Raw genomic sequence first — 27,952 nt, forward strand, 5'->3', positions numbered from 1 at the left:
CCAAGCCCCTTCTTTTAGCCACTCCTGCCCTTGCTCCGCCCCGCCTCAGTGGGTCCCGCCAGCTGATTGGCCAGGCCTGTGGTACGAGTGTCTGGTTTTCGCTCGGACTGTGGCTGAGAGGTGGGGGCCATGGTGTGCTCCCTTCTCACTGATTGGTGGACAGGGCGCGCGCGGCAGGGAAGGGCGGGGCGGCTGAGGAGCCGCAGTCTCGCGCCGCGGTCGCGAGCGTGTGAGGGGCTGTTCTCTGTGTTTCGCGGAGATAGAAAGCCGTATCCGCAGTAGTAGAAGCAGGAGCCACACTGTGAGGGAACCATGAAGCATTATGAGGTAAGAAACGAGGAAACGTACCGAAGTGCCCCGTAGACCTATTCTTTTTTCTACTTTGCGGGGCCACGGTATCCCCGCTTTCTCGTCTGCTGCCTCGGCGAGAGCCGGACGGACGCGCAGGCGCAGTGGGCGAGCGCTGCGACCGAGGCTGCTCGTAAAACCCAGAGCGCATGTGCGGGCATGGTATTTATAAATCTGCAACCCAGGCTGTTTTGGGGGTGCCTTCTCTTGGGGTCTGTATAGAGCGTGGGAAAAGCTTCCTTGAAGCTTCGCCAGCGGGCCGAGTTCTAGAGTTTGTCCAGGAAAGAGCGAAGGTGGCGAACCCTTGCTTTCAATCCCGGAGTCTCGCCCAAACCTTGCACCGTGCTACCGCCTGGGGTTCAGGAAGGGGCTCTGCAATCAGTCCTCTCCTGTATGACCTTGGACCCCATCCTTCACCCGGCAAGTTCCCTGAGAGCCTAGGCAGTGAGGGAGATGCAACTCCACGGCCCGTTCCTGCCGAGCAGCAAAGCAGATCGGACTTTCTGGTGACCTAAGAGATCATTTCTGACAATCCCTGCTTGTCACCAAGGAGAAATCTTATGCCCGAAGCCGCTCTTGAAGCCCAAGTCATCTGACTCTTAATTTTAGGTTTCGTTTTCTCTTAAAACGAATCGTCTGATGTGTTTATCGATCTAGCTGATAATATATTAATAATTTATTGCTGACTTAAGTAATTATCATAAATAATAAACTACTGTATTATGCATCATAGGAAGAATAATTTTGCAAGTGCTTACTCTTGTGCTAGTGAGATTCTGTTACACTGTTCTCATCCTCACAGTCCTATGAGGTAGAAGATTATTTTCCCCTCATGTAGAAGAAGAAAGTCTCAGAAGTGACTTGTCCAAAGATCTCCAGCTAGTAAATGCCAACAGAAGAAATCAGGAGTTCAGGGTCATAATTCCTTGCTACAAATTGCCATACAAATTGTTAAATGAAGCTGGGGATATAGCTCAGTTAGTAGAGTGCTTGCCTCACATGCACAAGGCCCTGGGTTCAATCCCCAGTACCACCAAAACAAAGGAAAAAAAGATGTTCAGTTACAAATTGTTAAATGAAAAGTATCAAATTGAGAGATTTCTTGTTCTCGCTCCTCCTCAAATGTTAAAATTGTGATAAAATTTACCCTCAACCTTTTTAAGTATACAGTTCAGTGGTATCAAGTACATTCACATTATTGTGCAGCTGCCCCTATGAGCTATCTCCCAAACTTTTTTTATTTTCAAGATTGAAACTCTGTACCCATTAACAATAAGTCCCTATTCCCTGCTCCCCCAGCCTGTGGCACCCACTATTCTTGTCTCTAATGAACCTGGAATAAGAAGAAGAGATCTTTTTTTATTGTTGTTTTCTTTTTGCTACCGGGAATTGAACCACTTGACCACTGAGCCACATCCACAGCCTTCTTTGTTTTTGATTTTGAGACAGGGTCTTGCTGGGTTTCTGAGGCTGACTTTGAACTTTTGATCCCCCTACCTCAGCCTCCTGAGTCTCTGGGATTATAGGCATGCTCTATTACATCTGGCCTTTTTGTTTTTTATACAAGGATATCACTACCTCTACCCATTCCCTTTATTATTATTTTTGGTAATTTGCCCAGTATCCTTTGGAACCTTTGATTGAAATCCTCATTTTTGACATGATGTCAAGAACAAAGAGGTAGGAGTGGATAATCTCTTATGCCCTATTCATCTTTAGGATTCCAGAATAAAGTTCTTCTCATGTAGGTTCCCCTCTCAAACCCTCTGTCTAACCCAGGAGAAAAAGCCATGTTCAGTAGGAAAAACGCAGATGGGAATCTGCTAAAGCAGGCCTGTCAGGATGCTTGGGCACTTTTTTTCCAGGAAGCTGGGTGCAGCTTGAGCACATAGATTGAACTTGAAAACATGTTAGACTCTACTTAAACTTTTCTCTGCCAGGAGGACCCTTGTTTTCATTCCCCAGCAAAATAAAAATCAATGACCTGGTGAGGGGCAGTTGTTCTTGTTATCATTCTCTGTTAACATTGCCCAATAACCTACTGAGGTGATAGCTAAACAGGTTTCTGAGGAGCTGTTGTCTTGCAGCCCAGTTCTCTGGGCAGGCAGATTAGTTTTACTCCCAAGTGTTTCTTCACAGCAATGAAAATAGAGGAGAGGCTTTCACTCATACTTAGCAGTTTGAGAAGAGGTTTCAGTTTTCCACGTGAAAGAATATATTTCTGCTTGGGACTAAGTCTGTCCTTCATCCTCCAGTCCACTGACAGGTTGGCCCCTGGAGAGAACTTGGAGAATATGAAGTGTAATTTATTTTTTACTGTTTGTGGTACTGGGGATGGAACCCCTCGCCTCATGTGTGCTGGGCAAGCACTCTACCATTAAGCTACACCTCCGAAGTGCTGTGTACATGTGATAGAAGTGATGCTCAGCAGAGTGCAGGACTCCTTCACTGTCCTATAGCTAGTCTGTGTCAGGTCAGGATTTGATGCATGGCAGTTAGTGTCTCAACTGGAGGAGAGATTGGTAGCTGGTTTGCTAAATTTCTTCTTTCTTAACTACTCAGTCACATCCCCAGCCTGTTTTTATTTTGAGACAGGGTCTTGCTAAGTTTCTTAAGGCCTCACTAAGTTGCTGAGGCTGGCTTGGGACTTTCGATCCTCCTGCCTCAGCTTCCTGAGTTGCTGGCATTACAGGTGTGCTCACCATACCTGGCTGTTTTGCTAAATTTCATATCACTTGCCAATCTCATCTAGGAGGAAAAAAAATGTTCCTTGTGTGGCCTAGTTGAGATGAAGCTCGTAGCACAGGTCACCCTTGGGCCTTAGCTGCAGCCAGCTCCTTGGAAAGGCAGAGCCGACCTTGGGATTATTTGGGGTCAGAGCATGGGTGAGAACTGCTTATCCTAGGCTATGGGAGTTTTTTTTTTTTTTTTTTTTTGCTGTTTTTCACCACTATAGGCAAAGATGATCCCAGTAGCAGCTAGGAAAACAGATGTTGCATCTGACAAATGAGCCTATAAATTCTGGGAAATCAATCCATCTTTAGCCTGTGGGAGCTCAGGTTACCATCCATTTCCTGCAGCCCAGAACCTGGAGGCTAGGAAGCCCTTATTTAGAATCTTCCATCTCCCGACAAGGGTAGTGCTTTTGGTACCCATCTTGCAAGTCATCCTAGACCAGTTTAATATCTTACCTCAGGCAAGTTCTTGCTTTAATTTTCTCCATGAAAATAAGTATGAAAGTTCTAGAAGCAGAGTTCTGGTCAAGGGGCAATTGTTTGGAGTCAGAAAATTGGGTAGGAAGGTGACAGTTAAGGAGAAAGTAGACAACTTGTACATAATGGTCTCATAGGTGTGTGCACTTTGGACAGGCCTGGGGCTGAATCCTGGCATTGTGTTAATTAAATAGTTATTTGACTCAGATTAATTAACCTCTCTATGCCTTTCTGTGGTTGAAACTCACTTGATTGTGAAAGCAGCAGCAGAACATTATGAAATGGCTAGACATATCTATGTGTAAAGGTTATGTGTAAAGGAAGAAAGAGGTTCATCCATTTCAACTGCTGTGCACATCCACTCTAAGAAGAAAATCCTGAAAGTACACAATCCTTTAATAAATCCCCAAATATCATGTTTTCATGTTGAATGGGAAAAAAGCAAGTCGCAAAAGATCCTATAAATATAAATATGTGTGTGTGTGTGTGTGTATTTTTTTTTTTTGCTGGGGGTTGAATCTAAGACCTCACACGTGCTAGGCAAGTACTCTACCACTGAGATACACACTCAACCCAAGATCCTGTAAACTTAAAAAATTTAAAATCCCTCAGCATGGGTGCCTGCCTGTAATCCCAATGGCTCAGGAGGCTGAGGCAGGAGGATCTCCAGTTCACAAGTCCTGGAGTCCTGGAGGTGAGAGCAGCATTGGGCCTGGAGAGCTGTGATCTGGTGAGCTTTGAATGCCCCTCCGATGCTAGCATGCCTCCTACCAGGATCACAGTTTGTTGGAGGGGGGTCTCAGGCTTTTTAGCTTCTTGTACTGAGCAGATGGTAACTCAGTTGGCAGATTCTCCTGGTTGAGACCTTTCTCTTATTTTTTATTTTTTTGTGGGGAAAAAAAAAAAGCGAAGGGCTAAGCAACTCAGTGAGACCTTGTCTCTAAATACAAAATAGGACAGGAGATGTGGCTCAGTGGCCAGGTGCCCTTGAGTTCATCCATACCCTCCCCCCCAAATTAAAATCCTACCAAATGAGATTTCTATTCTTTATGGTCATATATAAAAAAAGCATAAATTGTAATAATTTATAAATTTATGGTCATAGCATAGTAGTTAGAGGGGCTGTTGCTTATTTGAGCAGGAAGTAGTGGGGGAGCTTTAACTCATTTGTTTTTTTTTTTTAAGGAATCTGAAGTAAATCTGAAGGAAAATGTAAATATCTGTTAAACCTGGGAGTTGGAATTGCTTCTGTTTTTTTTTTCCCAAACTGGTGGTGAGCGCATGAGGAAGTACTCTACCACTGAGCCCCCTCCACCCCAGGACCGTCCTTTTGTTTTGTTGTTGGCAAATAATATCAAGGACAGATCCCATTTATTGTGTCTTCCGAGGACCCTGAGATTTCAGTACGCTTTGTTCATAGGAACCTGAGGCCCAGAAGGGCGAGGAACTTCCCCGAGGTCTCCTCGTGGGATCCGACCAGGTCTCTGTGCCCGGTGGGTAGAAGAGCCTGGGCCACAGAGGGGGAAGAGGTTGCTGCTGGTGGCAGCTGGCCGTCCATGAGCCCTGTGAGCACCTGATGAGGTGGAAACCTGGGCTGCTTCTGCTCTACAGATGGGCAGACGTGGCCCAGAGAGTCAGGTTCAGTTGCTCCAGGTCATAGTGTCAGGAAGCCGTGGAGCTGAGCCTGCTCTTTGGCTTATCTGGCTCCAGTTTTGTCCCTGTCACTGTCTTCTCTGTGGAGGCTGCACTGAGGTGGCTGGTGGCTGAGCTGCTCCCAAGCTCAGAGCTTCTCTTTTCAGAGGGTGGGGAGTTGTGGGTTGTGGTGGCCTCAATTGGAAGGACTGCCCCTGAGTCCTGGAGGTGAGAGCCGAGATCTGGTGAGCTTGAACCCCGGCCCATGCCAGCATGCCTTAGGCCAGGCCCATGTTTGTGGGGAGGGGGTGTCAGGCTTTTCAGCTTCTTGTACTGAGCAGATTGTAATAGCTGGCAGATTCTTTTGATTAAGACTCTTCTCTTATTTTTTTATTTTTATTTTTTGCAGCACTAGGGACTGAACTCAGGGCCTCACACATAGTAGGTCTCACCTCCAGCTGTTTGTATTTTTTATTTTGAGACAGGGTCTCCCTAAGTTCTCAGCTTGGGCTGGAACTTGGCGAGCCTCTTCCTGGGCCTCCCTGAGTAGCTGGGATTACAGTCATGTGTGGCTGGGCCAGGTGCACGAGCAGGTCCTTTAACCTCTGGAGCCAGTTTCCTCCTCCCTAAGATGACACACAGGTGTGAGCTGGAGCTGGTGGCTAGCATCAGCACCATGCCAGGCACCACAGAGCAGACCTTTAACAAATACTGCAGACCTCTTCGCTGGCGGGAGGCAGCCAGGCCTCTGGAGGAGGCAGGGCCAAGGTGGAGAAGGAGGGCAGGAGGGGCTGTAAGTGGTGTTTTATTTACTTTTCTCCAGTAGGATTGAGTTCAGGGGCACTCTGCCACTGAGCAGCTCTTAAGCCCTTTTTTATTTTGAGACAAGGTGTCACTAAGTTGCAGAGGCTGGCCTCAAACTTGTGATCCTCTTAGGAGTTGCTGGGATTACAGGCATGTGCCACCAAGCTTGGCTGAGAGGTAGGTTCTGGGTATCAGTTGGGCATCATTTCAGCCTAACGATGAGGAATAGAGGCCCTCTGAGCCCAGCAGAGCCTCTTGACTCACTGGCTCCTGAGGAGAAAGAAAGGAAGCTCTGAGTGGGAGCCTGCTTGGAAGGATCTTGGCTCTGATAAAGTTGTTGGGTTTCACCAGCAGGCTTGGCTGGGTGAGAAAGGCCAGAGACCTTGGGCTTGATCAAGGTCAGGCTGGTTCTTTTCTTTTTTTTTGGTACTAGCAATTGAACCCAGGGCCACCTAACCACTGAGCCACATCCCCAGTCCTTTTTTTTACATTTTATTTAGAGACAGGATCTTGCTAAGTTGCTTAAGGTCTTGCTAAGTTGCTGAGGCTGGCTTTGAACTTGTGGTCCTCCTGCCTCAGCCTCCTGAGCTGCTGGGATGACAGGTGTATATCTCGTACCCCACCAGACTGTTTTTTTTTTTTTTTTTTTTTTGTGGTGCTGGGGATTGAACCCAGGGCCTTGTGCATGTGAAGCAAGCACTCTACCAACTGAGCTATGTTCCCTTCCCCAGGCTGTTTCTTAATGCCCTCTTGCTGACATTGACATTGACAGCTGAGAATGCTTTAACATTTGGGGACATTTTCCCCTACAGTCAGAGCACAGTAGTAATCATAGTAAAGCTACTGCTAATATAATACTTAATGCTTATCCTAACTGCATGTGTGTGTGTGTGTGTATGTGTGTGTGTGTGTGTGTGTGTGTCTGGCTGTGGGTGGAACCCAGGACTTCATACATGCTAGGCAAGTCCTCTACCACTGAGCTACCCCCACCCCCCCTTAAGTGCTTTAATCTTTGTAATAAACATGTGAAGTAGGTACTGTTCTTATTCCTACTTGACAGGTGGGGAAACTGAGGCAAAGGAAAGTGAAACAACCTGCCCACAGCTAGTAAGTGACGGAGCTGGGATTCTCTCAGCTGCATAGTGGGTTCCCTGTGGGTGGGTCCAGGGGGTCATGCACCAAGAAGGAATCAAGGACGGTGGTGAGGGACTTGGCCTTTGGAGGCCATGTGGCCCATCCTTGGGACAGTTACTAACTTGCTAGAATTTTATCACTTGTGAAACCAGGATAAAGACACCTGTCTCCGTGGGCCACAAGGTAGTATAAGGTACCCCAGATTGCTTCCTGGAACCCAGTGAAGGTCTAAGTCATTAGGCAGATAAGGACAGATTGTGGGTAAGAACAGATTCACATTCCAGGACATCTGGAATGCTTCGGGAGGACACTCAGTCCCTCTTGAAGGCCTCAAAAGTTGTTAGTCCCCAGGGCTCCTTAGCTTCCAAGAGATGGACTCATGCTAGCTAATTAGCCCAGGAGATGGAGGGAGAAGTCCAGATGCCATTTAACGGTTTTGACATACTGTCATTCATCAGGAAGTCACATTTTGGGACGGTCAGCTCTGCTTCCTCATGGGTAGACCCTTGGCAGAGTTGAACCTCACATGGTGCTGGGGAGGTGGCTCAGTGGCAGAGTTGTGCTTAGCATGCCTGAAGCTCTGGGGTTCACCCCTAGTATTGAAAAAGGGGAAAACAAGCACCCACAATTCACTCAGCCAACTTTTAACTTCTTGTAACAAAGAACCCCCCAGGAAGCAGATCCTTGGATTCAGCCTGGACCTTGGTGCCCAGTGCAGCCGCTTCAGCACTGTCCTTGCCCCCTCCAGGCTGTCACCGGCTGCAGCCTAAGGGCCTTTCCCACCGAGTGGGAGGATCTCCGCACTCCCCCACTCAAACCCTCCCTCAGAGGCGTCCTCATCTGTCCCTTGCTGTTCCAGTACACTGCCATTGTTCAGACACCACAGTGAGGCTCCTGCCCTGGGCACATGCCGTGCTAGGCCTGGATGCTCCGCCCTCAGTTTTCACATGCTGCTCAGCTTCAGTGTCACCCCAGAGGCCTTCCTGACCCTCTGCCTGCAGCATGGCCCGCCCCGTCCCAGCAGCTCCCAGTCGTGCCCTCCCTGGCCCGTCTTTTGGGTACCTAGTCAGACTGAGCCCGTGAGCACAGGGACTGAGCCTTGTTCTGTGGCTCCTGGTGTTGGTCTGGGACAAGAGCCAGTGCGTTTCCTCCCTGCGTCAGGCTCCCTGGAGCTGCAGGGCCAGTGGGGGCCGCACTAGGGACTGGGCAAGCCCCTGGGTGAGCCCTGTGCCTTGCACCTTGGGCTGTGGCTGCCTGGGGCCAGTCCTTAGCGGTCTTGACAGGGAGGCTGGCTGCTTGTGGCCCTTGGTCCACAAGCTGTGGGCCCACCTTGTCCCTGGCTGTGTTGCTCCCTGCTCCTTCCTCTGTGGCCTGCTGACAAGGGACTGCTGTCACAGCTCTAGGCCACCCCTCGCCACACAGGTTTTGCTGGCCAGGGTTCTTATCACAGAGCTCTGCCTGTTTGCCAGTCCAGCCCATCACTTACCCATTCCTGGATTTGTTCCACACTTTTTTCTCTACACCAATCATGCAAGGGTTACCAGGACGAGGGACCAGGCCTCTGCCCTCCAGGCTGTTTCATCTAAGCTGAAGCAGGAAGTACTTGGGGAAGGCGAGGGGAACAGTCTTCTAGGCAGAGGGAACCATGTGGTGTGCACAGAGGTCTGAGAGCCAGGCTTTGTGGGTGTCCCATGTCAAGAGATGAAGCTAGGGGTTGGGGCTGTGGCTCAGCGTGTGTCTAGCACGTGTGGGGCCCTGGGTTCCATCCTCAGCACCACATAAAAATAAAGAAAGAAAGAAAGAAAGAAAGAAAGGAAGGAAGGTATTCTGTCCAACTACAGCTGAAAAATAATTAAAAAAAAAAGATGGAGCTGTGGCTGGGGCTCAGTGGTAGAGCGCTTGCCTAGCATGTGTGAGGCACTGGGTTTGATTCTCAGCACCACATAAATATAAATAAAGTCCATTGACAACGAAAAAAAAAATGAAGCTGGCTGGCAGGGCTTTGTAGCTACCCAGAGGACCTAGGTGGGGGGGAAATAAAATCCCTTTTTCTGTTGCTTTGACCTAAAAGTTTAACTATCAGAGGGGGTTGTATTTTTAAATCTGAGAGGAAGGGTACTCGCCTTATAAATTAGTAATAGAAATATAGAGGGCAGTTTTCCTGTTCTGAGAGGGGCTCTGGATGGTGAGGGGCTCTGTGGGAGGATTGGGACTCCCCTGTCCACAGCCACGTGGTTAGTTGGAGATGGCCCTGAGCATTTCCTAGTCCCACTGGGGACAAAGCCCTCTCAGGAGCTGTGCCAGGCTGCCATACTCCCGTTCCTCCCTGTCTCTGCTCCAACCAGGCCCTTATGTAAGCACAACCCACTGCCATTCAAGACAGCCCTCAGCCTTCAGGGCTTTGTGCTGGCTCCTGGGGCAGCCTTTCGGGGGGTGCATGGGAATGATGCCTGTCCCCAGGGTGGGCCTGCCAAGTCGAGGGAGGAGGGTGACACAGGCGTTGGGCTTTTGAACACCAGGGAACAGGCTGCAGCTTGGGGGCTCACAGGGCTGGAGCCCCCAGGGCCAGGGGGAGGAGAAACTGCTCACAGGAGGGGAGGAGGAGGTGGGCTGGGGGGGCAGAGCTGCCACATTGGTGCTTCTCGGGAGGAAGGCTGCGGGAACGTGGCCGCTTTTGGGGGCATAAATGTAGTCTAAAAGAGAACTGTTGTCCCTTGGTGTCACAGGGGATTGGCTCTAGAACAAGGACACCAAAATCCCTGGCTGCTCAAGGTCTCCCTTCTATAGAGAGACAGCTGTGGTTACAGAGGATCGACAGAGTCCTCCCCTAGACTTAGGTCCTCGAGGGCACCGTGCAGATGGCTGTTACAGTGTATTGCTGAGGGATCAGTGAAGAGACTGGATGGGTTCATACAGATGGTTTTGTTTTTGTGTTTTTGGTTCTGGGGATTGAACTCAGGGGCACTCGGCCACTGAGCCACCTCCCCAGCCCTATTTTGTATTTTATTTAGAGACAGGGTCTCACTGAGTTGCTTAGTGCCTTACCATTGCTGAGGCTGGCTTTGAGCTTGCCATCCTCCTGCCTCAGCCTCCTGAGCCACTCGGATTACAGGTGTGCACCACCACACCTGGCCAGATGTGTGTGTGTGTGTGTTTTAAATATTTGTATTAGTTATTGATGGAACTTTATTTATTTATTTGCTTATATAGGGTGTTGAAAATTGAACCCAGTGCCTCACACATGCAAGGCAAGTGCTTTGCCACTGAGCTACAGCCCCAGCTCCAGATGTGTGTGTGTGGTTTTTTGTTTTTTTAAAGTTCTCTTTTTAGTTGTAGTTGGACACAATACCTTTATTTTTTAAATTTTTATGTGGTGCTGAGGATTGAACACAGTGCCTTGCGTGTGGTAGGCTAGTGCTCTACCGCTGAGCCACAACCCCAGCCTCCTAGATGTGGTTTTCAAAAAGTTTTTTGATCCATGTTGGTCAACTCTGCAGATGTGGAACCACAGATACAGAGGGCTGCTGTATGTGGCTTGAATACTACTTGTTGCAGAGAATGGAGTTTAACCTGGGTGCCTAGCTGGCAGTGGACCTGGGTGGGGAGTCCCTGTGCCATGGACACTCTACTGGTGATCTACCTCTCCAGACTTTATTTCTTATTTAGAGACAGCAGTTCTCCACATTGCCCAGGCTGGCCTGAGCAATGGTCCTCTGCCTCAGCCTCCCGAGCTGCTGGAATTACCGGTGTGTGCCACCTCACCCTGATTATCTGGTAATTCTGCCATTAAGTCTCAGCTAGATCTTCATCTTTTCATAATCTCCCTCTAACCAAAGTAACTTCTTTTGTTTACTTTTCTGTGTAACACTCTGCACCCTCTGATGGAGCACTGCAGCCAGGTCCCTGGTCAGTTTCAGTGGGTGTTTGTGGAACCGGTGATCGTGTGTCAGTTACAGACCCCTGACTACAGATGAGAACCTGCCAAGCACCGAATGTTCAGGACCTTTGCATATCCCTAAGGAGTCTTGTGCTGGCCCTCATGCCTCAGACATCATTTCCCTTGCAGTGCCTTTCCTGACCACCCGCTCTGTGCCATCTACACTCTTTTTTATGTCTTTTGGAATTTTATTATTTTTATTTATTATTATTATTAGTAGTAGTAGTACTGGGCATTGAACCCAGAGGCATTTAATCACTGACCCACATCCCCAATCCTTTCTTATATTTTATTTAGAGACAGGGTCTCAGTGAGTTGCTTAAGGCCTCACTAATTTGCTGAGGCTGGCTTTGACTTCGTGATCCTCCTGCCTTAGTCTCCCAAGCTGCTGGGATTATAGGTGTGCACCACCGTGCCCGGCTACCTTGCTTTTCTTCATGGCATTGGGTGCATCCTAGTGGTATGTAATTGGTGCTTTGCCCTTGAGTATGAGCAAGTTCAGGAGGCTGGGCATGTTGTACTCTCTGTCGTATCCCAGCACCTCAAACACTGCCTGTCATCTTGCAGTCACTCAGACTTTTTCTGACTGGGGACCAAGTCCTAATTATCGCTGAGCCTAGCACCTAGGACAGATCCAGCACATTGAGGAGCCCAGTGAGTGTTTGCTGAGCACATGAAGAATGAGAACTGCCTAGTTGGTAGAAGAGGCTTTGGCGGAGTGCAGGCACCCTGCACACTGCTGAGTGCTGCGTGGTCTCTGCTGCAGGTGCAGTGCCTCTGGGCTCTGTGGAGGAAGCGAGTGGCTTCCTGGGCCCTGAGGGTTTTCCAGCCTTAACCTGCCATCCCCAAGGAGAATTGGAAACTGGGTCATGGCTGGCTGAGCCGTGCAGTGTTGAATACAGTTTGATGGACTTGGTTGGAACTCCTCTGGGCTACACAGAACTCTGGGGAGGCGATCAGGAGTTGGGACCCAGAAGGGCCACCCTGGCTGGGTAATGCCCACTGTGCTATTTGGCTCTTGGTGACCAGCTAGTGGGTGGTGAGGAAGTGAGCATCCTTTTGCACCTCAGGTGGTGACAAGTCTTAGCTTTCAGAAGAATAGTGGGGGCTGGGGATGTGGCTCAAGCGGTAGCGCACTCGCCTGGCATGCATGCGGCCCGTGTTCGATCCTCAGCACCACATACAAACAAAGATGTTGTGTCTGCCAATAACTAAAAAATAAATATTAAAAAATTCTCTCTCTCTCTCTCTCTTTAAAAAAAAAAAAGAAGAAGAATAGTGGGGGCTGGGGGCTCATGACCTAGTCAGCTGGAAGATCGGTACAAGCAGAGGAGGTTTGTAGCATTGGATGGTTTTTGCTCTAACAAAACTCAACCTATTTTCCATCTGCTTTTTTTATGTGAACACCACTTCTTAGTGTTTATATTAAAAAAGAGAATAACAGAGGCTGGGCTGGAGCGGAAGGGAGTGTGCTTACCTCCCATGCGTGGCACCCCGGGGTTGGATCCCAGCACCGCCCGAAGAAACAAGCAAATAAATAAAAAATGGAATAATAAAGAAATGGCAGAATAAAAGTGATGCTGAACCCTGTCCCATTCTAGCAATAAGAAATATTTGTCTCAGGGCTGGGGCTGTAGCTCAGTGGTAGAGTGCCTGCCTTGCACGTGTGAGGAACTGGGTTCTATCCTCAAGTAAAGAAATTAAGACATTGTGTCCATCTATAACTAAAAAAATATTAAAAAAAAGAAATATTCATTTTAGGGATATTAACTAATTGGGAAAGAAAGGTCCCATTGGGAGAGGTGGTGACTGTAACCTTCTGTTTATGGTTTGATACTCATTAATGTTTGCTATAGATCTATGCTGTTGATTTATGATCTATGCTGATACTGTAGCAATAACTTAAAGGATTTTTCTTTGTACATATAGAGCCTTAGGGCCCTGAAATGTGTTTTAAAAATCAAACTTCAGGGCTGAGGATGGAGCTCAGTGGTAGAGCACTTGCCTAACATGCAGGAGGTCCTGCGTTCCACCCCCAGCTCCTAAAAAAAAAGAAAAAAAAATTCAATTTGATCAATATGGTAGGAAGACTAGTAACAACTACCTAAGCATGTGTTAGGGTTAGATGCTGTGCGGAGGGGGGCAGAATTCAACTTCCAGCCAAAAAGGAGCCAGTGTTAGAGTTGTTCCATGCTCTCCCTCCCTCTCCCCCTCTCTCCCCACCCCTTCTCAGCAGAGTTCCTCTGTTGCCCCTGGCCTTGAACTCCTGGGCTCTAGTGATGCCCCTGCACAATCTCCTGAGTAGGTGGGACTGGAGACTGTGCCACTGCCTCCAACTGTAGACATACTGAAGTATTTAGACTGTAAATAGAGCCCCATAACCTTGATATAAAAGTTTCAGTAATCTACAATAGGTCAGAAATTGCATCATTTAAAACTAACTCTTCTTGGGCTGGGGACATGGGCACATAGCTCATTTGGTAGAGTGGTTGCCTCACATGCACAAGGCTTTGGGTTCAATTCCCAGCAGCACCACAAAAAAAAAAAAAAAAGCTAACTATTCAAGCTTAGGTAAAAAATATTAGATGCCAGCTTGAAAATGTTGGGGGGCTGGGCTGGGGCAGGGGCTCAGTGGCAGAGCGCTTGCCTTGCACATGTGAGGCACTGGGTTTGATCCTCAGCATCGCATAAAAATAAATAAACTAAATAACAAACAAAATAAAGATATTGCAACTAAAAAATTAAAAAAGAAGTTGAGGGTCTGCTGTGTTTGGTGGTGAGCTCCTGCAGTCTTGTCTACATGGGAGGTTAAGGCAGGAGGATCCCTTGAGCTAGGAGTATGGAGCCAGCCTGGGCAATAAAGAGACTCTTCGAAAGCCAAAAATAAACAGAACAAGAAATGCTGGGGGAGCTGGGTGAGGGGGCCCATGCTTGTAGCCCCGGCTACTCAGGAGGCTGAAGCAGGAGGATTGCTTGAGCCCAGGGGTCCAATGCCACCACCACCAAAACATGCATAACATTTGTGAAATGACAAAGTATGATGCAGAGAATAAGTTGGTCACTTGCAGATGCTTCCATGTGATTCAGGTGGAGGGTGGGCCAGGGCCTGACCACTGCGCCTCCTCCCCAGTCTCCCAGACAGCTGGATGGTTAGTGGGCATTTCAGATTTAATGTGTCCCAAACTTGGCTCCAGACACCCACCTGCATCCAGACACCCATCCTGCCCGCTTAACGGCAGTTCCAGCCTCCCTGTCACCCGTGCCCTAAGTTGTTTAATTGTTTTTTTCTCTTATGTCCCAAAGTCAGCAAATCCCTGGGCTTAGCCTTGAGAACACTTGGAATTGAACCCCTGCTCATCAGTCTCACCCCATCACCAGGCCTAAGCCGGGAAAGGGCCGCCGGTAAGTCTCCAGGCTTTTCAGGTTTTGTGGGCCTGGGACCCGGCAGCTCCTCCTCCACTCTGCCATTGTGGCACAAGACCACCCATGTGCCACCAGGAGTACAGCCACCTGCAATAAGGCTTTGCTTAACATGAAATGCTGGCATTAGCATTTCATGTCATTTTCAGGGGTCATGAAATGGGATTCCTTGATTTCTTTCCCCACAACCATTTTAACATAGAAAAGCCATGCTTGGGCTGTATGAAGATAGGAGGTGGACAGAGATGGCCTGAGGCTGGAAGGCGCTGACCCCTGTGTCAAAGACCCCTTTGTCAAAGGTGTCCTCTTTTTGTGCTGGGCGGGCTCTACCACTGAGCTCCACCCCCCCAGCCCAGGAGCAGTTTTAAGAACATACACATGTATTTGTAGGACTTTAATTGAGATCTAGTCTAAAATCTTTGTGGGTTTTTTGTTTTTTGAGATGGGGTTGGGGGAGATCTTGCTGCATTTGCCCAGGCTGCCCTTGAACTTGCAGTCCTCCTGACTCGGCCTCCCAAGTCATGTGTGCCACCATGCCTGCCTCCGTGGGGGATATTTGTGGAGACAAACACACAAAAGACCAAAACCAAAACCAAACTTAGTACTAGTGCTTCACAACAAAGACAGAATGCCAGCCTTCCAAAGGGGACAAAGGCACCGTGAAAGCCATGGCCACTCTGGGGTTGTATCCTCAACTTCCAGTTGGGCCCGTTTCTACCCTTATTCCTTTTAGTCCAAGGGAAACCTTTGGGGACTCAAGTCAGGGTGGGAGTGGTGGTGCACACCTGGGATCCCAGGGACTCGCAGGCTCAGGCAGGGGAATCCCAAGTTTGAGGCCATTTGGGCAACTTAATAAGACCCTGTCTCAAAAAAGAAAAAGGTAGGGGGCTGGGGAGTGCCTCAGTGGTAAAGCACCCTGGGTTTAATCCCCAGTCCTGCCAAAAAAAAAAAAAAAAAAAAGAGAAAAAGTCGTCAGCCACATCCTGCGCTGCCCACAGTCTTTCCTGGCTTCCCACCTCACTCAGTGGAAGCTGAAGTCCTCCTCACCTACCTGCTGGCATCTCCTCCTACCTCCCATTGTGCACTCCCTCCTGCCACATGGGCTGCAGCACACTGACCATGCTATACCTCAGGGCCTTTGCACAGGTTGTTCTCCCTGAGATGCTCTCCCTAGACAACTGACAGGTCTTTATTCCTTCAGGCCTTGGCTTCAAGGCCCCTGGGAAGATCTTTCTTGATTAATTTGTATACAACTGCACCTGTTCTGTGCACCAGCCACTCCCCATCCCCTTTTGTTTTTTTCCCTGCCACATGTCACCTTCTAATATATTGTGTAAAAATATTAATTTCATTGTCTAGTCAAATGGCAGCCCCACATATGCAAGAAAACGTATATGTTTTGAAGTGGTGCTGGGGCCTGGCACATGCTAGGCGAGTGCTCTGCTGCTGAGCCACACACCCAGCCCCTGGCAAGGACTTTTGTCTCTCCTTCCACAGCCGAGTCCTCAGAGCCCTTAGAGTGCCTGGGTGTTCTTCATCTATAGGACAGGAGTCAGTGTTAAGGACGGGCTCGGTGGGAGGATAAAGCCCGCTGTGGGGATCCCAGCTGGGGCTAGTGGCACACTGAGCTCAGGGGTGGACTCACCTGCCTGCTGCCCTTGGGCCAGGAGCAGTGGGCACGGCGGGCGTCAGCTGGATGAACTGCTCCTCCGGTCAGCATGTCCAGGGTCTCTGGCCCTCTGCCAGCTTCTTGGCTTAACTGCACCTTCCTGCCCAGAGATGGAGAGAGACCCATGTGTGGTCACCATTGCAACAGGGCAGCAGGGGTGGGGGTGCAGCTCTGGGCTGCCCCCAGGGGCCCGGGGCATGGAAGGAGAGTGACAGGCAGAACGCCGAGGTGCGGCCCTGAGCATTCTGTCCTAAGGAATAAAAGCAAGTGGGTTCTGTCCCCTGGAACTTGTAGCCTGTGTGTCCTCAGGTGGGTGACTTGTGTTCCCTGAGCCTTGGACTCTTATGTTTAAAGTGGGTTAACAGTGCCACTCAAATGAGCCTGGGTGCCAGTGAGCTAGGTGTCTCACTGAGTGAGAGTGGGCGGAAGGACAGGGAACAAGGATGGCCTGGGGTCGACGGAGGCCTGTCAGGAGAGATAAGGGCTTTCCCTTCGTCCAAAGGACAGGGACCTCCATCTGTCCCTGGAAACTTTTATTTATTTATTTATTGGTGCTGGGCTTGGACCCGAGTCCTCAGGCACACGAAGCACACTCTACCCCTGGGCCACACCCCCCTCCTGGGAGCTCTGAAGCCGCGCCTCCCACGCCTGCTCTGGGTGTTTGATCTGGGCTCTAGGTCAGGACTCTGGGTGAGCCTGACAGGCGGCTTAGAGCCATTGACTGGCCTCAATGGTTGTCTCTAATTCCCAAGCATCCCTGAGAGGTAGGAACCCCTGGGGACATTTACCCCAGGGCGGAGCAGAGGCTCCGGCAGGACGGGCAGGACGCTTGACACTGCCCCCTGCAGCACTGCCTTAGCTGCCTTCGTCTGTGTCAGGGAAGCCTGCAGGAAGCATTGTCCCACCCTATCCAGGTCCCTTGGATGGTGTCAGGAGGTGACAGACCTTCTGCTCTGGGTATGGCCTGATTGTGCCAGGCTGAGTGGGCAGAGGCCGAGGCATGGGGGTTCCTGGTGACAAGAAGAGAGGCTTAGCCCTCGGGGTCCCCAGCAGTGTCCTGGAACACGTGCAGGTGGTGAGCTGGGGTTGGTGTGTGAGTGGGTGGGGTTCCTCTGAACACATCCAGGGTTTTATTTTGTGTGTGTGGTGCTGGGGGTGGACCCCGCATGTGGTGTGTGCGAGGCAAGCACTCCACGACGGAGAGACACCTGGCCCCTTTTAGATGGGGTCTTCCGGTGATGACCTTGAACCCCTGGGCTCAAGGGATCCTCCTGCCCCAGGCTCCCAGATAGCAGGGTCTGAGGCTGTGCCAGTGAGCCGGCTTCTGGTTGTCTGGGGATTGTCCTTCCCGTGCTCTGCGGGCATTCGACCCTCTCATCGGGAGAGGCAGTGGGCAGCCGGGGGCTGCAGGGGCTGTGGGCCTGTGGGGCAGTCTCAGCGCTGGCACTGCTCGCTCCTGGCCTTGGGTTAAGTTGACCTTATTTTCAAGCCCCAGTTTTCTGAGCTGCCCAGCGGGTCCCAGTCCTTGACACCAGAGCCGGGGGAGGCGGGGCCAGCCCCACAGGCGCAGCCTCTGCACAGTGCAGGGGCGAAGGTGCTGCCTGGGAGAGTGAGTCTCCACCGCCGCACGCCTGGATGAAGCAGCCTGGGCAGAGCTGCCCTGGGTAGGCCAGCGCCTCCTGCACCTGGGAATGCCCAGGGGGCTTGTGGCCAAGGGGCCCCCAAGTCCCTGCCACGTCCATCCAGTGTCTCCCTCCTCTAACATCTCAGTGGTTGCGTCAACCAGCTCAGGAGCTTGTGAGCACTCGGCTGAGCTCCTCTGAGGCAGGTGCTGCCGGCTTGCCAGGGCCTCTGCCCTGGCCTCTGCCAGGTTGGGACAGCAACCCAGTTTCTTCTGGCCCTGGGCCTACTCTGCCTCTGCACCTGGCCCTGGCCCCAGATCTGAGAGCCGCATGGACATGGTCTTTTGGACCCTGGCTCCTCATCTTGCTAGCAGAGGGCAGATGGGAGTGGCTTGGTCAAGGACCAGGTCCTCGTCTTCACCTTTCCCACCCTGGGTGATGTTCTGTTCCCACATGGCCCCTGGGGGAGGCTGGCACAACCCACTCCCCCACTCCCGCACCATGGAGAAAGGAGGTCACAGCTGAGGCCACTAGGGAAGGAAGTATTTCTGTCCCAGCAGGTGCGGCCTGTTGGCTTCCTGGCCGCTGGGCCCCGGGTCTTTTCAGCCATCCTGGCATCAGGGTTGTGACTTGATATTTCTGGAAAGTAAAAGGGAAGGGAGCCGAAAATGCTGACTGCGTCAGGTGACACCCTCCTCTTTGCCTTGGTGATGGGGTGTGTCTGTCTGTGCTGCTCAGGCCAGGCCTCCACCCTGGGGCTGGGCAGTGTCCCCAAGGAGTTCAGGCTGTGGGTGCACCAGCCCTTGTGTCCCATGTGAGGACCTGTTTCCCGGGCTGGTAGGTGGAAGGACCTTTTGGACTGTCTGTATACTTGCCTGGGCCCTGGTTGCTCGGAGAGGCTGGCACGGAGCAGGGAGCACGCCATCTCCATCCAGGCAGGTGCTGGCCAGGCTGTCAAGGCCCAAGAGCCTGCTGGAGCTGCCTGTCTGAAGGCTGTGTGTGCTGGGTACTGACCAGTGTCGTGTGGGGCCTCCAGAGGGAGGCCTGGGGTGTGGGGGCCTTGCACATGAGAATGTCGGGGCTCTGAGGCATTTACTGCCAGGTGACCTGGTTGCGCTCCTCAGCCTTGGACCTCAGCTTCCTTGTCTGTGAAATGGAGCTGATGGCCCCTGTCCTGTTCCCTGGGGCCACCATGGGCATGGGTGAGAAGCGTCTGGGAGTCTGCTGTGGTCTGGGCTCAGAGGCAATCTTGGCTGCTGTCCCCACTGCAACCATGGGGCGGGTTTTAGGACACACAGAAGTTCCAGGTTCATGGGCTGGCGGGGGTCCACAACATCACTGGCCCTCAGCCTCATGGTGGGGGTCTGGCCTCATGGTGGGGGCTCCTCAGCTAGCAAGGCCACCCAGTCTTGTTTACAGAGGGAGGAGCCTGGGGAGCGCCAGCCCAGCTGTCTGTGAAGAGGACACCCTGGCCCGGGAGGCCTGCAAGTGAGCCTGCCTGCTGGCTGCTGCGGCACCCGGTGTCACTCACTCACTCGGCTCTTCAGCCTGGGCCTGGCAGGGCCTGTGCTCCCTGCTGGTGTTGAGTCAGAAACCTCACTCTTTGCACCTCTTTCGCCCTGTCCAGGTGGTCGCTGCCCGCGTTCCTGTGACCCCGCCCTGGCCTCCCAGTGTCTGTCCCACTGCTCCCATTTACTCCCCTGGCAGCAGCCAGCTGTTGACACAAGAGTCAAGCCACCTCTCCTGCTTGAGAACCCTGCCCAGCGCCCCCCCTACCCCCATGAAGCCAAGGCCCCCTCAAGGCCCATGGCCCTTCTCAGTCTATTCCTGTCACCTGTCACCTCCCTCCCCTTGGGCGCTGTGCTCTGGCTTCCTTTCGCTCCTGACAGGCCCCGAAGAGCCCGGCCCTGCAGCCTCTGCACTGCTGCTCCCTCTGCCTGGACACCCCGGCCCCCGGCTGCACGAGGCGGTTTCCTCCCTTCCCACCAGCCTTTGCTCCGACACCCTTTCCCAGGGAGGCCTTCCCTGACCACTGTTTAAAATGCCCATCCCCTCGCTCTTGTCCACTCTCTCAGCTTGTTATTCTCCACTATTCTTGGTGTCAAAACAAGTCAAGCCACTGTTGTCCGCCTCTGCTCACCTCCCTAACTAGGGTGCAAGCCCCATGAAGGTAGGGAGAGGCTTGGCTTTGTGCACTGCTGTGTCCTAGGACCGAGAGCTGTGCCTGAGATATTGGGGACGGAGGGAGGAGCAAATGAGTGCGGGGCGGTGGCTTCCCAAGGTCTCTGACTGGTCAGTTGGAGAGTCAGGGTTAGAACTCACTCTGTGACATTTTACACTCCAGCCACCTCCTTGATGGCTTTGGGCTGGTTGCAGTGGGTACCTTTCCAGTCATGCCACAAGGGGGCAGTGAAGAGTGCCTCAGCCTCTGCAGGCGGCCACCGCTTAGTCTCTCCCACACACAGGTGTCCTGCTGTTGCTAGGGTTTAGACTGGAGGCCACTAGGTGGGTGGGGCATCATGGCGTAAGCTCTCTGACCTTGGGCCCCCTCACAGCCATGGTCAGGATTTCTGGAGAAAGGGCCTGAGTGCTCAGCCAGGGCCTTGACTGTTTTCTGCAACTGCCACAATTGTTTTGCTAGAACTCATTTATCCATTTATTGTGGCCCTGGGTTGCACCCGGGAGTGCTCTACCACCACCCGCTCCCTCAGACCTTTTCATTTTGAGACAGGGTCTTGCTAAATGGCTGACACTGGCCTGGAACTTATGATCCTCCTGCCTCAGCCTCCCGAGTGGCTGGGAGTACAAGCATGTACTACTGCACCTGACCAATAATATTTATTCTTAATAAGATTTATTCTAGATTGGAAATGTTAACGTAGTTTTTTGGATACTGTTTTCTCTGTAATTTTTAAAATAACCCTATGAGATGACATGTAGGGGCAGCTAACTTTGCAGATGAAGGAGGGCCGGGTAGCCAGAGTGCTGGGCCCCACAGGATTGCGCTGTGGAGTGTGGTCTCCTGCAGGCAGCTCCTGTGCCCTGGGGCAGGGTGCTGGGCAGTACCTCTGCAGCATGGGGAAGGAGGAACTGAGGAAGAGCCTGGGCTTGGCGGGCTGAGGGTGGGGTGCAGAGGGGGCAGTTCCACACACTTCAGTGGAGACGTTTAGGAAATGTCTGGGGTCAGTCCTCTAAATAGATGGCCAGGCCCAGAGGCTCTCTGAGGGCCTGTGGAGGTGGAGCCTGGGGTCTGGTTCAGAGCTAAGGCAGAGGGGGCGGCCAGTGCAAAGACCCTGCTCCTCCCGTAATCGCACTGCTGTGCTTTTCTGCCACTCTGGTTTCCTCAAGTGCCAGATGGGGACAGCCCTGCAGCTCTGCTTCTTTGGTGGCTCTAGGCACTGGTGCTAGCTCATAACAAGCAGATGGAAGATGGGAGCCTCTATTTACTCCTCCTACCTCACCACACAGCTGCAGGGTGGGCTTCAGCCCCCCCCCCCAAGCCAGCCCTTGGCCGTGCCCTGACCTTGTGGAAGCACGGGATGCTGTTGGCTGGCTCCTGGAATCTGGGGCCTCTGGGTGAGAATGCCTCCCAGGCTAGTGGAATTGTCATCACAGAGCCACACTCCTGCATCCCATGCCAGGGCTCCTGCCCTCGTCCTTGTCCTCTGCCTGTCCATTGTGCCTGCCACACAGGGCCACACCCCCTGCCTGCCACCAGAGTGGGGATCTTGTCAGTGATCCCCCTCGCAGCCTCCCTGTGTCCCTGTCTATCCGTGGAATGTCTCCCTCCCCTCCCTGCTGCCCCCCAGGGCTGGGTCTGAGCCTGGAGCCTCTCTGTGCTCAGGATCCTCTGCCTGGGGCCCTGCTCAGCAGACACCTGTGCCCTGTGCCCCTTAGGTAACCACCAGCCCAGGGTGGCCTCAGGCCTGGGCAGGCCATGTGAGTGGGGTGGGGTGCAGTGGGGTGGGGGATGGGAAGAGTGAGGTGAGCTCCCCATATTAGGCCTCAGTTTCAGGGTAGAGGGTGGGGGCTTCTCATTTTGATGGGTAGGTGTGACCAGTTTGTTACCCTCTGTGGAAAAAATAAATGTTGCAGCTGCCTACGGGTCAGTCAGGTGGAGCTGCTGAGCCTGGCTTCCAGTCTCAGCAACAAAAAAAGTTCTTTGTTGAAGTGAAATTCACATAAAATAAAATGAACCATTTACAAGCGTAGGATCCAAGCTGGGTGCAGTGGGGCGCCTGCCTGTAGTCCCAGCCCTTGGGAGGCTGAGGCGGGACTTTCTCCTGAGTTTGGGGCCAACCTGGACAACAGTGAGACCCAGTCTCAAGAAAAAATGCAGAGTCCAGTGGCATTCAGTGCGTGCTCAGTGCTGTGCAGCCACCACCGCTGCCTGGTTCCACGACCTTTTCATCACCCCAGGAGGGGACCAGATAGCCCTGGGCAGTCATGCCCACCTACCCCAGCCCCCAGCCCCGGCCACCCCAGTCTGCTGTCTACCCTGAGCATTTCATATGCATATGGAACTCGGTGTCCGGCTGCTTTTACCGGCCCGACCCCCTTGTGTAACACAACATATTTTACTTTCTGTCTGGTAAAGAGTGTAGAGGCGGTTGTCCCCCACCCCCCACCCGTGCACCCACCAGAGCCTCCCAGTTCTCTTTGTGGGAGAAGATGGCTGCTGGGCGTGGGCGTGCGGGCAGGACATGCAAAGCCACAGCCATCCCTTGAGGACAGATCGTGCTATGGTGGCTCTGAACTGGGGCAGCTCCCACCCTGGCCAGCACTGGGTGCTGCCCTGTGGCTCTGGCTTACCTCTCTGTAGTGTGGCAGCTCCTCTGGGTGCCGAGCACCGGCTTGGGCGCTGCTGCTGTGGCTGCGGTGACTGTGGCCCCTCTCCCAGCTGCCCCCTCCTGCCACCTGGCTTCCTTTCCCAGCAGCCAGCTGGGGTCCCAACAGCCTGGCTGGTGCCCCCCCTCCGAGGCTGTGGTCTGGTGCTGGGGGTGGGGGTGGGGGGGAGAGGTAGGGTTTCAGCCCTCCCCCGGCAGCTGGCCGGCAGGGAGAGGGGCTGGTTGTATTTTAAGCTGTTGAGTGGTTCAGCAGGAACTCGGAGACCTCCTGTCCTGGTGGACACTGCCGCTCTCCTGTGGGCCACACCGGCTTGAAGGCATGTGGGCACTGACCGCCAGGGGCCCAGGAACTATTAATATACTGCAGCCACGGGGCTGGCGCTGTGCCCGCCTGCGCCCTGCCATTCCAGCCCTTGCCAGTGCTGTCCTCTCCTCGTGTCTCTGGTGGGCCCCGAGGGGTATGACCAGCTCCCTTTTTTAGGCCTCTCCATATGCCAGCTGCTCTCTGGCCATTTTTGTCCCTGTGGGGGTTCAGTAACCTGCCCCCCAAGGCCACAGGACTAAGCAGAGCCCAGAGATGATAGCAGGTGATGTCTCTGATTCGGTTCAACTAGGCAGCACTGGCCAGGACTTCCTGGGCTCTGTCCCCTCCTCCCCTCAGGTCCAGGCCGTGGGGTAGGCATGTCGGGGACGGGCAGGCTGGCCCAAGTGCTGCTTGGACCTGCTGGTCAGCTGGAAGCCAGGATATGAACACAGGCTGCTGCCCTTTGCCACCATGCTGCCTTACTGGGCAGGGCTCCCTCCTGGGGGACCTCTCATTCCCGTCCCCAGGACCCATTGTCATGGCTGCTTCCCGTCTGTCAGACATGCTGGTGCTTCCTGTGCCCTGGCCCAGGAGACCCTGCCTGCCCCTGAGCTGAGGCACAGGGACGTGCCATGCCCAGGGCACTTGGGCTGCAGGGCAGGGCTGGGTACAGCTCACAGTGTGCCCTGTCCCTGCCACTGTGGTCAGGAGTGTGTGAGGTGAGCCCCTTCCTCAGGTGGGCTCTGGGTGGGTGGACACCCCCTCAGCGGCCCTGATGGGCCTGCTCTGGGCCTCAGGTCCTGCAGCAGTGTGTCTAGTCCCTTTTTCTCAGGCAGCAAGTAACTGGGGGCCTTGGAGCTCTGAGTGGGGAGGGTCCACAGCAGGGGCCGGCAGGGGCCAGCTCGGGGTGACCTCCAGCTTTGCTCACCATGACTTTGCCCCCTGGGGCATTCAGGTCTTTCCTGACCAGTCTGGGCACTGCCCACCCCTGCTCCAGCAGCCTTCTCTGAACTGCTGGTCCCTGGTGCTCCCTCCTGCCCAGGGCAGCCCCTCTGCACCGGGCTGTGTGTGAGCTTCCGGCCTGGATGAGGGTGTGCTGGCTGAACCATGGGAAGACTACCTACTGGTGGCCTTGAGCAAGGCTTGGGGGGAACTGGTGAGCAATGGGTGGAGAGGGAGGCTCGGGAGGCAGGGGGTCGGGACCTTGTAACTTGCCTGCAACTTCCTGTTCCGGGTCATTTCCGCTTAGAGAGGCTTTCTGCACCAATAACTGTGGAATCTGTCACCTTCCTGGGAACACAAATGCACAAGGAAAATAATCCGAGTGTCTTTTACAGCTCAGAAGGGGAAATGGATGATCTATCTCACGGATTCTCAAAATAGCTGGGGTTTCTCCAAGCGCAATGAACTGCTTATGCCTGAGTTGGGTGCTGGGGCCTGGGCCGGCTTCTCACCCTCTTCTGGCCACTGGCCGGAGGCCCCTACTCTGCTCAGGTCAGGGAGGGGCTGACGGGCGTCTGCCTCTAGGGATTGCCTTGGCTGCCCTGGTGCTGTTGGGGGACTGTGTCTACTCCAAAGCCTCCTTCAGGACAACCTGGTTCCTAGGGGCTGCCCTCAGGACCCCCTTGCCCCCGCTGCAAGGGGACTGTGGCATGACTCCTTAGTGGGCTCAGTCTGGGACAGTTTTATATTTAGCTGTGCTGTGGCTCTGGTGCCACTCGGGTTACATCTGGCACACAAGTCGGCAGAGCCAGGGCAGGCGCGGGATCTCTTCCAGCATCGCGGCAGAATTTGATCGCGCCAGCCCGGCCCAGAGCTGCTCCTCGTGGGGAGGTCCGTGGTGGGGGCTGACGGCCGGCAGCTGGGGTGGCAGCCTGGGTGGCAGAGCAGAGCAGCCGGGCTGGTGGCGGGCAGTATGGATATCAGCTTGAGCCTGGTGGCCCGGGAGGCCAGCCAGGGGCTGAGCCCTGGCCTCAACGGCTTCCCCCGGCCTGCACCTCCCAAGACAACCAAGAAACCTAAAAAGGCTGTTCTCTTTTTTGAGGTGGAGATTCTAGATGCAAAGACGCGGGAGAAGCTGTGTTTCCTGGACAAGGTAGGACCGCAGTGCCCGTGACACGGCCACAGGCCCCAGCTCCTTCCAGCTCTTTCCTCTACCCCTTCCCTTCAGAGGGCCCAGGAGGAATGCTGTGATGTGTGGGACAGAGTGGGCAGTCGTGGCCCCTGGGTGTGCCTGGGAGCTGGTCTCCTGGCTAGGGGAGGAAGCAAGGCAACCTCAGTGGAGCCCATGGTCTGCACTGAGACCTGTTCCTCTGAGGCCAGTCCCCGGGCAGGGGTTTGGACCCCACCAATCCTGGGCAGAGAGGGGCAGCAGGGGAGCAGGCCCCACTTGCCTTGTTGGCCTTGCTGGGCTGGGGGCCATCCTGGCTTCCTGGTGGCACTGGAGACCCCTGCTGAGTTCACACTGGCAGAGCCTTTGCTGTACCTGCCTTGATCAGTAGGTGGGGGCCTGGACCCCATTCTTCTCCTGTGCCCGTAGCCGCGGCCCAGTCCTTTCTCCTGACCCCTCTCCATCCTGGGGCTGATGCCTCCTTGCTGGTCTTTCCCCAGGTGGAGCCCCAGGCCACCATTGCAGAGATTAAGAACCTCTTCACCAAGACTCGTGAGTCCAAGGAGTGCCACAATGAGCATGGCCACTCCTTTGGGCAGGGTCCTCTGGGTGGGACCAGGTCCTGTGTGTTTCTCCCTTGAGGGAGACATGTAGAAATGCCTCCGTGTGACCCAGACCTCTCTGGGACTGACTGCAGCAGCGCCCCCACATGGCCATCAGGAGGAGTGCCCTTGTTGGCTTTCGGAGGGACAAAATCCTGCTCTGGCAGTGCTATCCTGGCCTGTGTCCTGGAACAACACAGGCTCAGAGGCCTTGCCTGGGAGTTGGGGGGTCCTTGAGCCCTGGCAACACTGAGAAGCTGGCACAGTGGGTGGGAAGCTTGCAGGCTAGGTCCTGCCAGGCTGAGGGTTGTGACACTATTCTCCCCACAGATCCACAGTGGTACCCCGCCCGCCAGTCCCTCCGCCTGGACCCCAGTGAGTACAGCTGTCCGCTGGGCTCACCCTGTGGCTTCCGGGTGGCAGTGGGAAAAGCTGGGGCAGCCCCTGAGTCCTGGCCCACCTCTCTGCAGAGGGCAAGTCCCTGAAGGACGAGGATGTGCTGCAGAAGTTGCCTGTGGGTACCACAGCCACACTCTACTTCCGGGACCTGGGGGCCCAGATCAGCTGGGTGACGGTGAGTCCTGACCCCTCCACCATTCGCCTTTGCCACCAGCCACATCGGGAGACTCACTTTGCTCCCTGGGCCCTCAGGTCTTCCTGACAGAGTATGCTGGGCCCCTTTTCATCTACCTGCTCTTCTACTTCCGGGTGCCCTTCATCTATGGCCACAAATATGACTTCACGTCCAGTCGGCACACAGTGGTGCAGTGAGTGGGGTCAGGTGGGTGGGAGGGGGGAGGACAAAGGACAGGAGGCCTGTTGGACCAGCCCCTGCTTCCCCACCAGCCTCGCCTGCACCTGCCACTCTCTGCACTATGTCAAGCGCCTGCTGGAGACGCTGTTCGTGCACCGCTTCTCCCATGGCACCATGCCCCTGCGCAACATCTTCAAGGTGGGCGCCCGCCACGCACCCTCCTGGCCCTGAGTCTGCCCGGGAAACCCGTCTGGCCCCGAGTCTGCCCGGGAAACCCGTCTGGCCCTGCGTCCCCGGTTCTCACCCCTCGGCCCATCCCTGCCCTCTTCCTTTCAGAACTGCACCTACTACTGGGGCTTCGCAGCATGGATGGCCTATTACATCAACCACCCTCTCTACACGCCCCCCAGTAAGTGGCTTCAGCCTGACCCCCACCCTCGAGCGAGCCCTTGGGGCACTAGCCCTAGTGTCCTCCCCTCACGGCCTCCCCTCCCTGCTTCCTCCTCAGCCTATGGAGCTCAGCAGGTTAAACTGGCGCTGGCCATCTTTGTGGTAAGGAGTCTGGACAGTGCTGGGGGGCGGGGGGCCTGGGGGCTCTGGGCTGACCCTGCTCCTCCTCGGACAGATCTGCCAGCTTGGTAACTTCTCCATCCACATGGCTCTGCGGGACCTGCGGCCAGCTGGTGAGTGGTCTACTGGGGTTTGGGAGTAGTTGGGCCAGGTGGGAGAATCTCACCTGCTCCTCCTGTCCTGTCCCCCAGGGTCCAAGACCAGGAAGATCCCGTACCCTACCAAGAACCCCTTCACGTGGCTCTTCCTGCTGGTGTCCTGTCCCAACTATACCTACGAGGTGAGGGCCGACCTTTTCTCCCCACTCCTTCCTGGGTTTAGGGTCCCTTGTGGAGGGGCAGCCTGGTGGGGAAGGTACTTTCAAGCTTGAGGTCTGGAGATGGAGACTGCTGTTCCTGTTCTGGGGCTGGGAGGCGTGTGGCCTGGCCTGTTGTACAGCACTTCCTTTACCTGGGGTCCCTCCACATTGGAGCTTGGTCACTGTCTCTGAAGAGGGTTGACAGGGGAGGTGGCAGAACAGCCTGTGTGGCCCGCCTGCTTGCCCTCACCTCCACCTGTGCTGCCCACAGGTGGGGTCCTGGATTGGCTTTGCCATCATGACACAGTGTCTCCCAGGTGAGCCCGTCACCCCTCCCTTGGTGGTGTCCTGCCATCCTGCTGAGCAGCCCCATCTTGACACCCCCTGCTCTGTCCCACAGTGGCCCTCTTTTCCCTGGTGGGCTTCACTCAGATGACCATCTGGGCCAAGGGCAAGCACCGCAGCTACCTAAAGGAGTTCCGCGACTACCCACCCCTGCGCATGCCCATCATCCCCTTCTTGCTCTGAGCCACTTCCGCTCCACCCGGGCTCAGTCAGGCCGGGCTCTCATCCCCACCCCAGTATCATTCTGGGGTGGCTGCAGCTCTGCATCTGGATTAAAACCTGTCTGCCCCAGCTGGACTCGGACTGTTCCTTTATGGGGCTTGGGGACACCAGACACACTGTGA

The 27,952-nt window shown here is 53.9% G+C and overlaps 1 protein-coding gene and 1 non-coding gene across 3 annotated transcripts; both read left to right on the plus strand.

Moving 5' to 3' along the window:
- The first annotated feature begins 167 nt into the window (after positions 1 to 167).
- On the plus strand, positions 168 to 27,899 carry Tecr (trans-2,3-enoyl-CoA reductase). 2 transcript variants are annotated; one of them, XM_005336258.5, is made up of 13 exons: positions 168 to 327; positions 24,974 to 25,024; positions 25,540 to 25,591; positions 25,972 to 26,016; positions 26,112 to 26,215; positions 26,293 to 26,408; positions 26,488 to 26,593; positions 26,732 to 26,804; positions 26,904 to 26,947; positions 27,021 to 27,078; positions 27,157 to 27,245; positions 27,535 to 27,580; positions 27,664 to 27,899. In XM_005336258.5, the coding sequence occupies exons 1-13, from the start codon at positions 313 to 315 to the stop codon at positions 27,789 to 27,791; spliced, it is 927 nt and encodes a 308-aa protein (XP_005336315.1). In that variant the 5' UTR covers positions 168 to 312; the 3' UTR covers positions 27,792 to 27,899. The 2 variants fall into 2 exon arrangements, with proteins under 2 accessions (XP_005336315.1, XP_077893640.1); XM_078037514.1 differs by lacking the exon at positions 168 to 327 and having other exon boundaries at positions 24,830 to 25,024.
- On the plus strand, positions 1,312 to 1,384 carry Trnav-cac (transfer RNA valine (anticodon CAC)). Its single transcript has one exon. It is a non-coding gene; the product is annotated as a tRNA-Val (tRNA).
- Positions 27,900 to 27,952: the final 53 nt, after the last annotated feature.

The sequence above is a fragment of the Ictidomys tridecemlineatus genome, chromosome 2 (genome assembly GCF_052094955.1).
Source record: "Ictidomys tridecemlineatus isolate mIctTri1 chromosome 2, mIctTri1.hap1, whole genome shotgun sequence".
In the NCBI taxonomy this organism is placed as follows: domain Eukaryota; kingdom Metazoa; phylum Chordata; class Mammalia; order Rodentia; family Sciuridae; genus Ictidomys; species Ictidomys tridecemlineatus.

Bases quoted from the DNA above. Each gene is read 5' to 3' on its own strand.
- Tecr (XM_078037514.1), top strand. From the start codon at position 24,845: ATGGATATCAGCTTGAGCCTGGTGGCCCGGGAGGCCAGCCAGGGGCTG. The intron at 26,017-26,111 runs GTGAGTACAGCT...ACCTCTCTGCAG, and splicing joins GTCCCTCCGCCTGGACCCCA to AGGGCAAGTCCCTGAAGGAC. The intron at 27,581-27,663 runs GTGAGCCCGTCA...TCTGTCCCACAG, and splicing joins CATGACACAGTGTCTCCCAG to TGGCCCTCTTTTCCCTGGTG.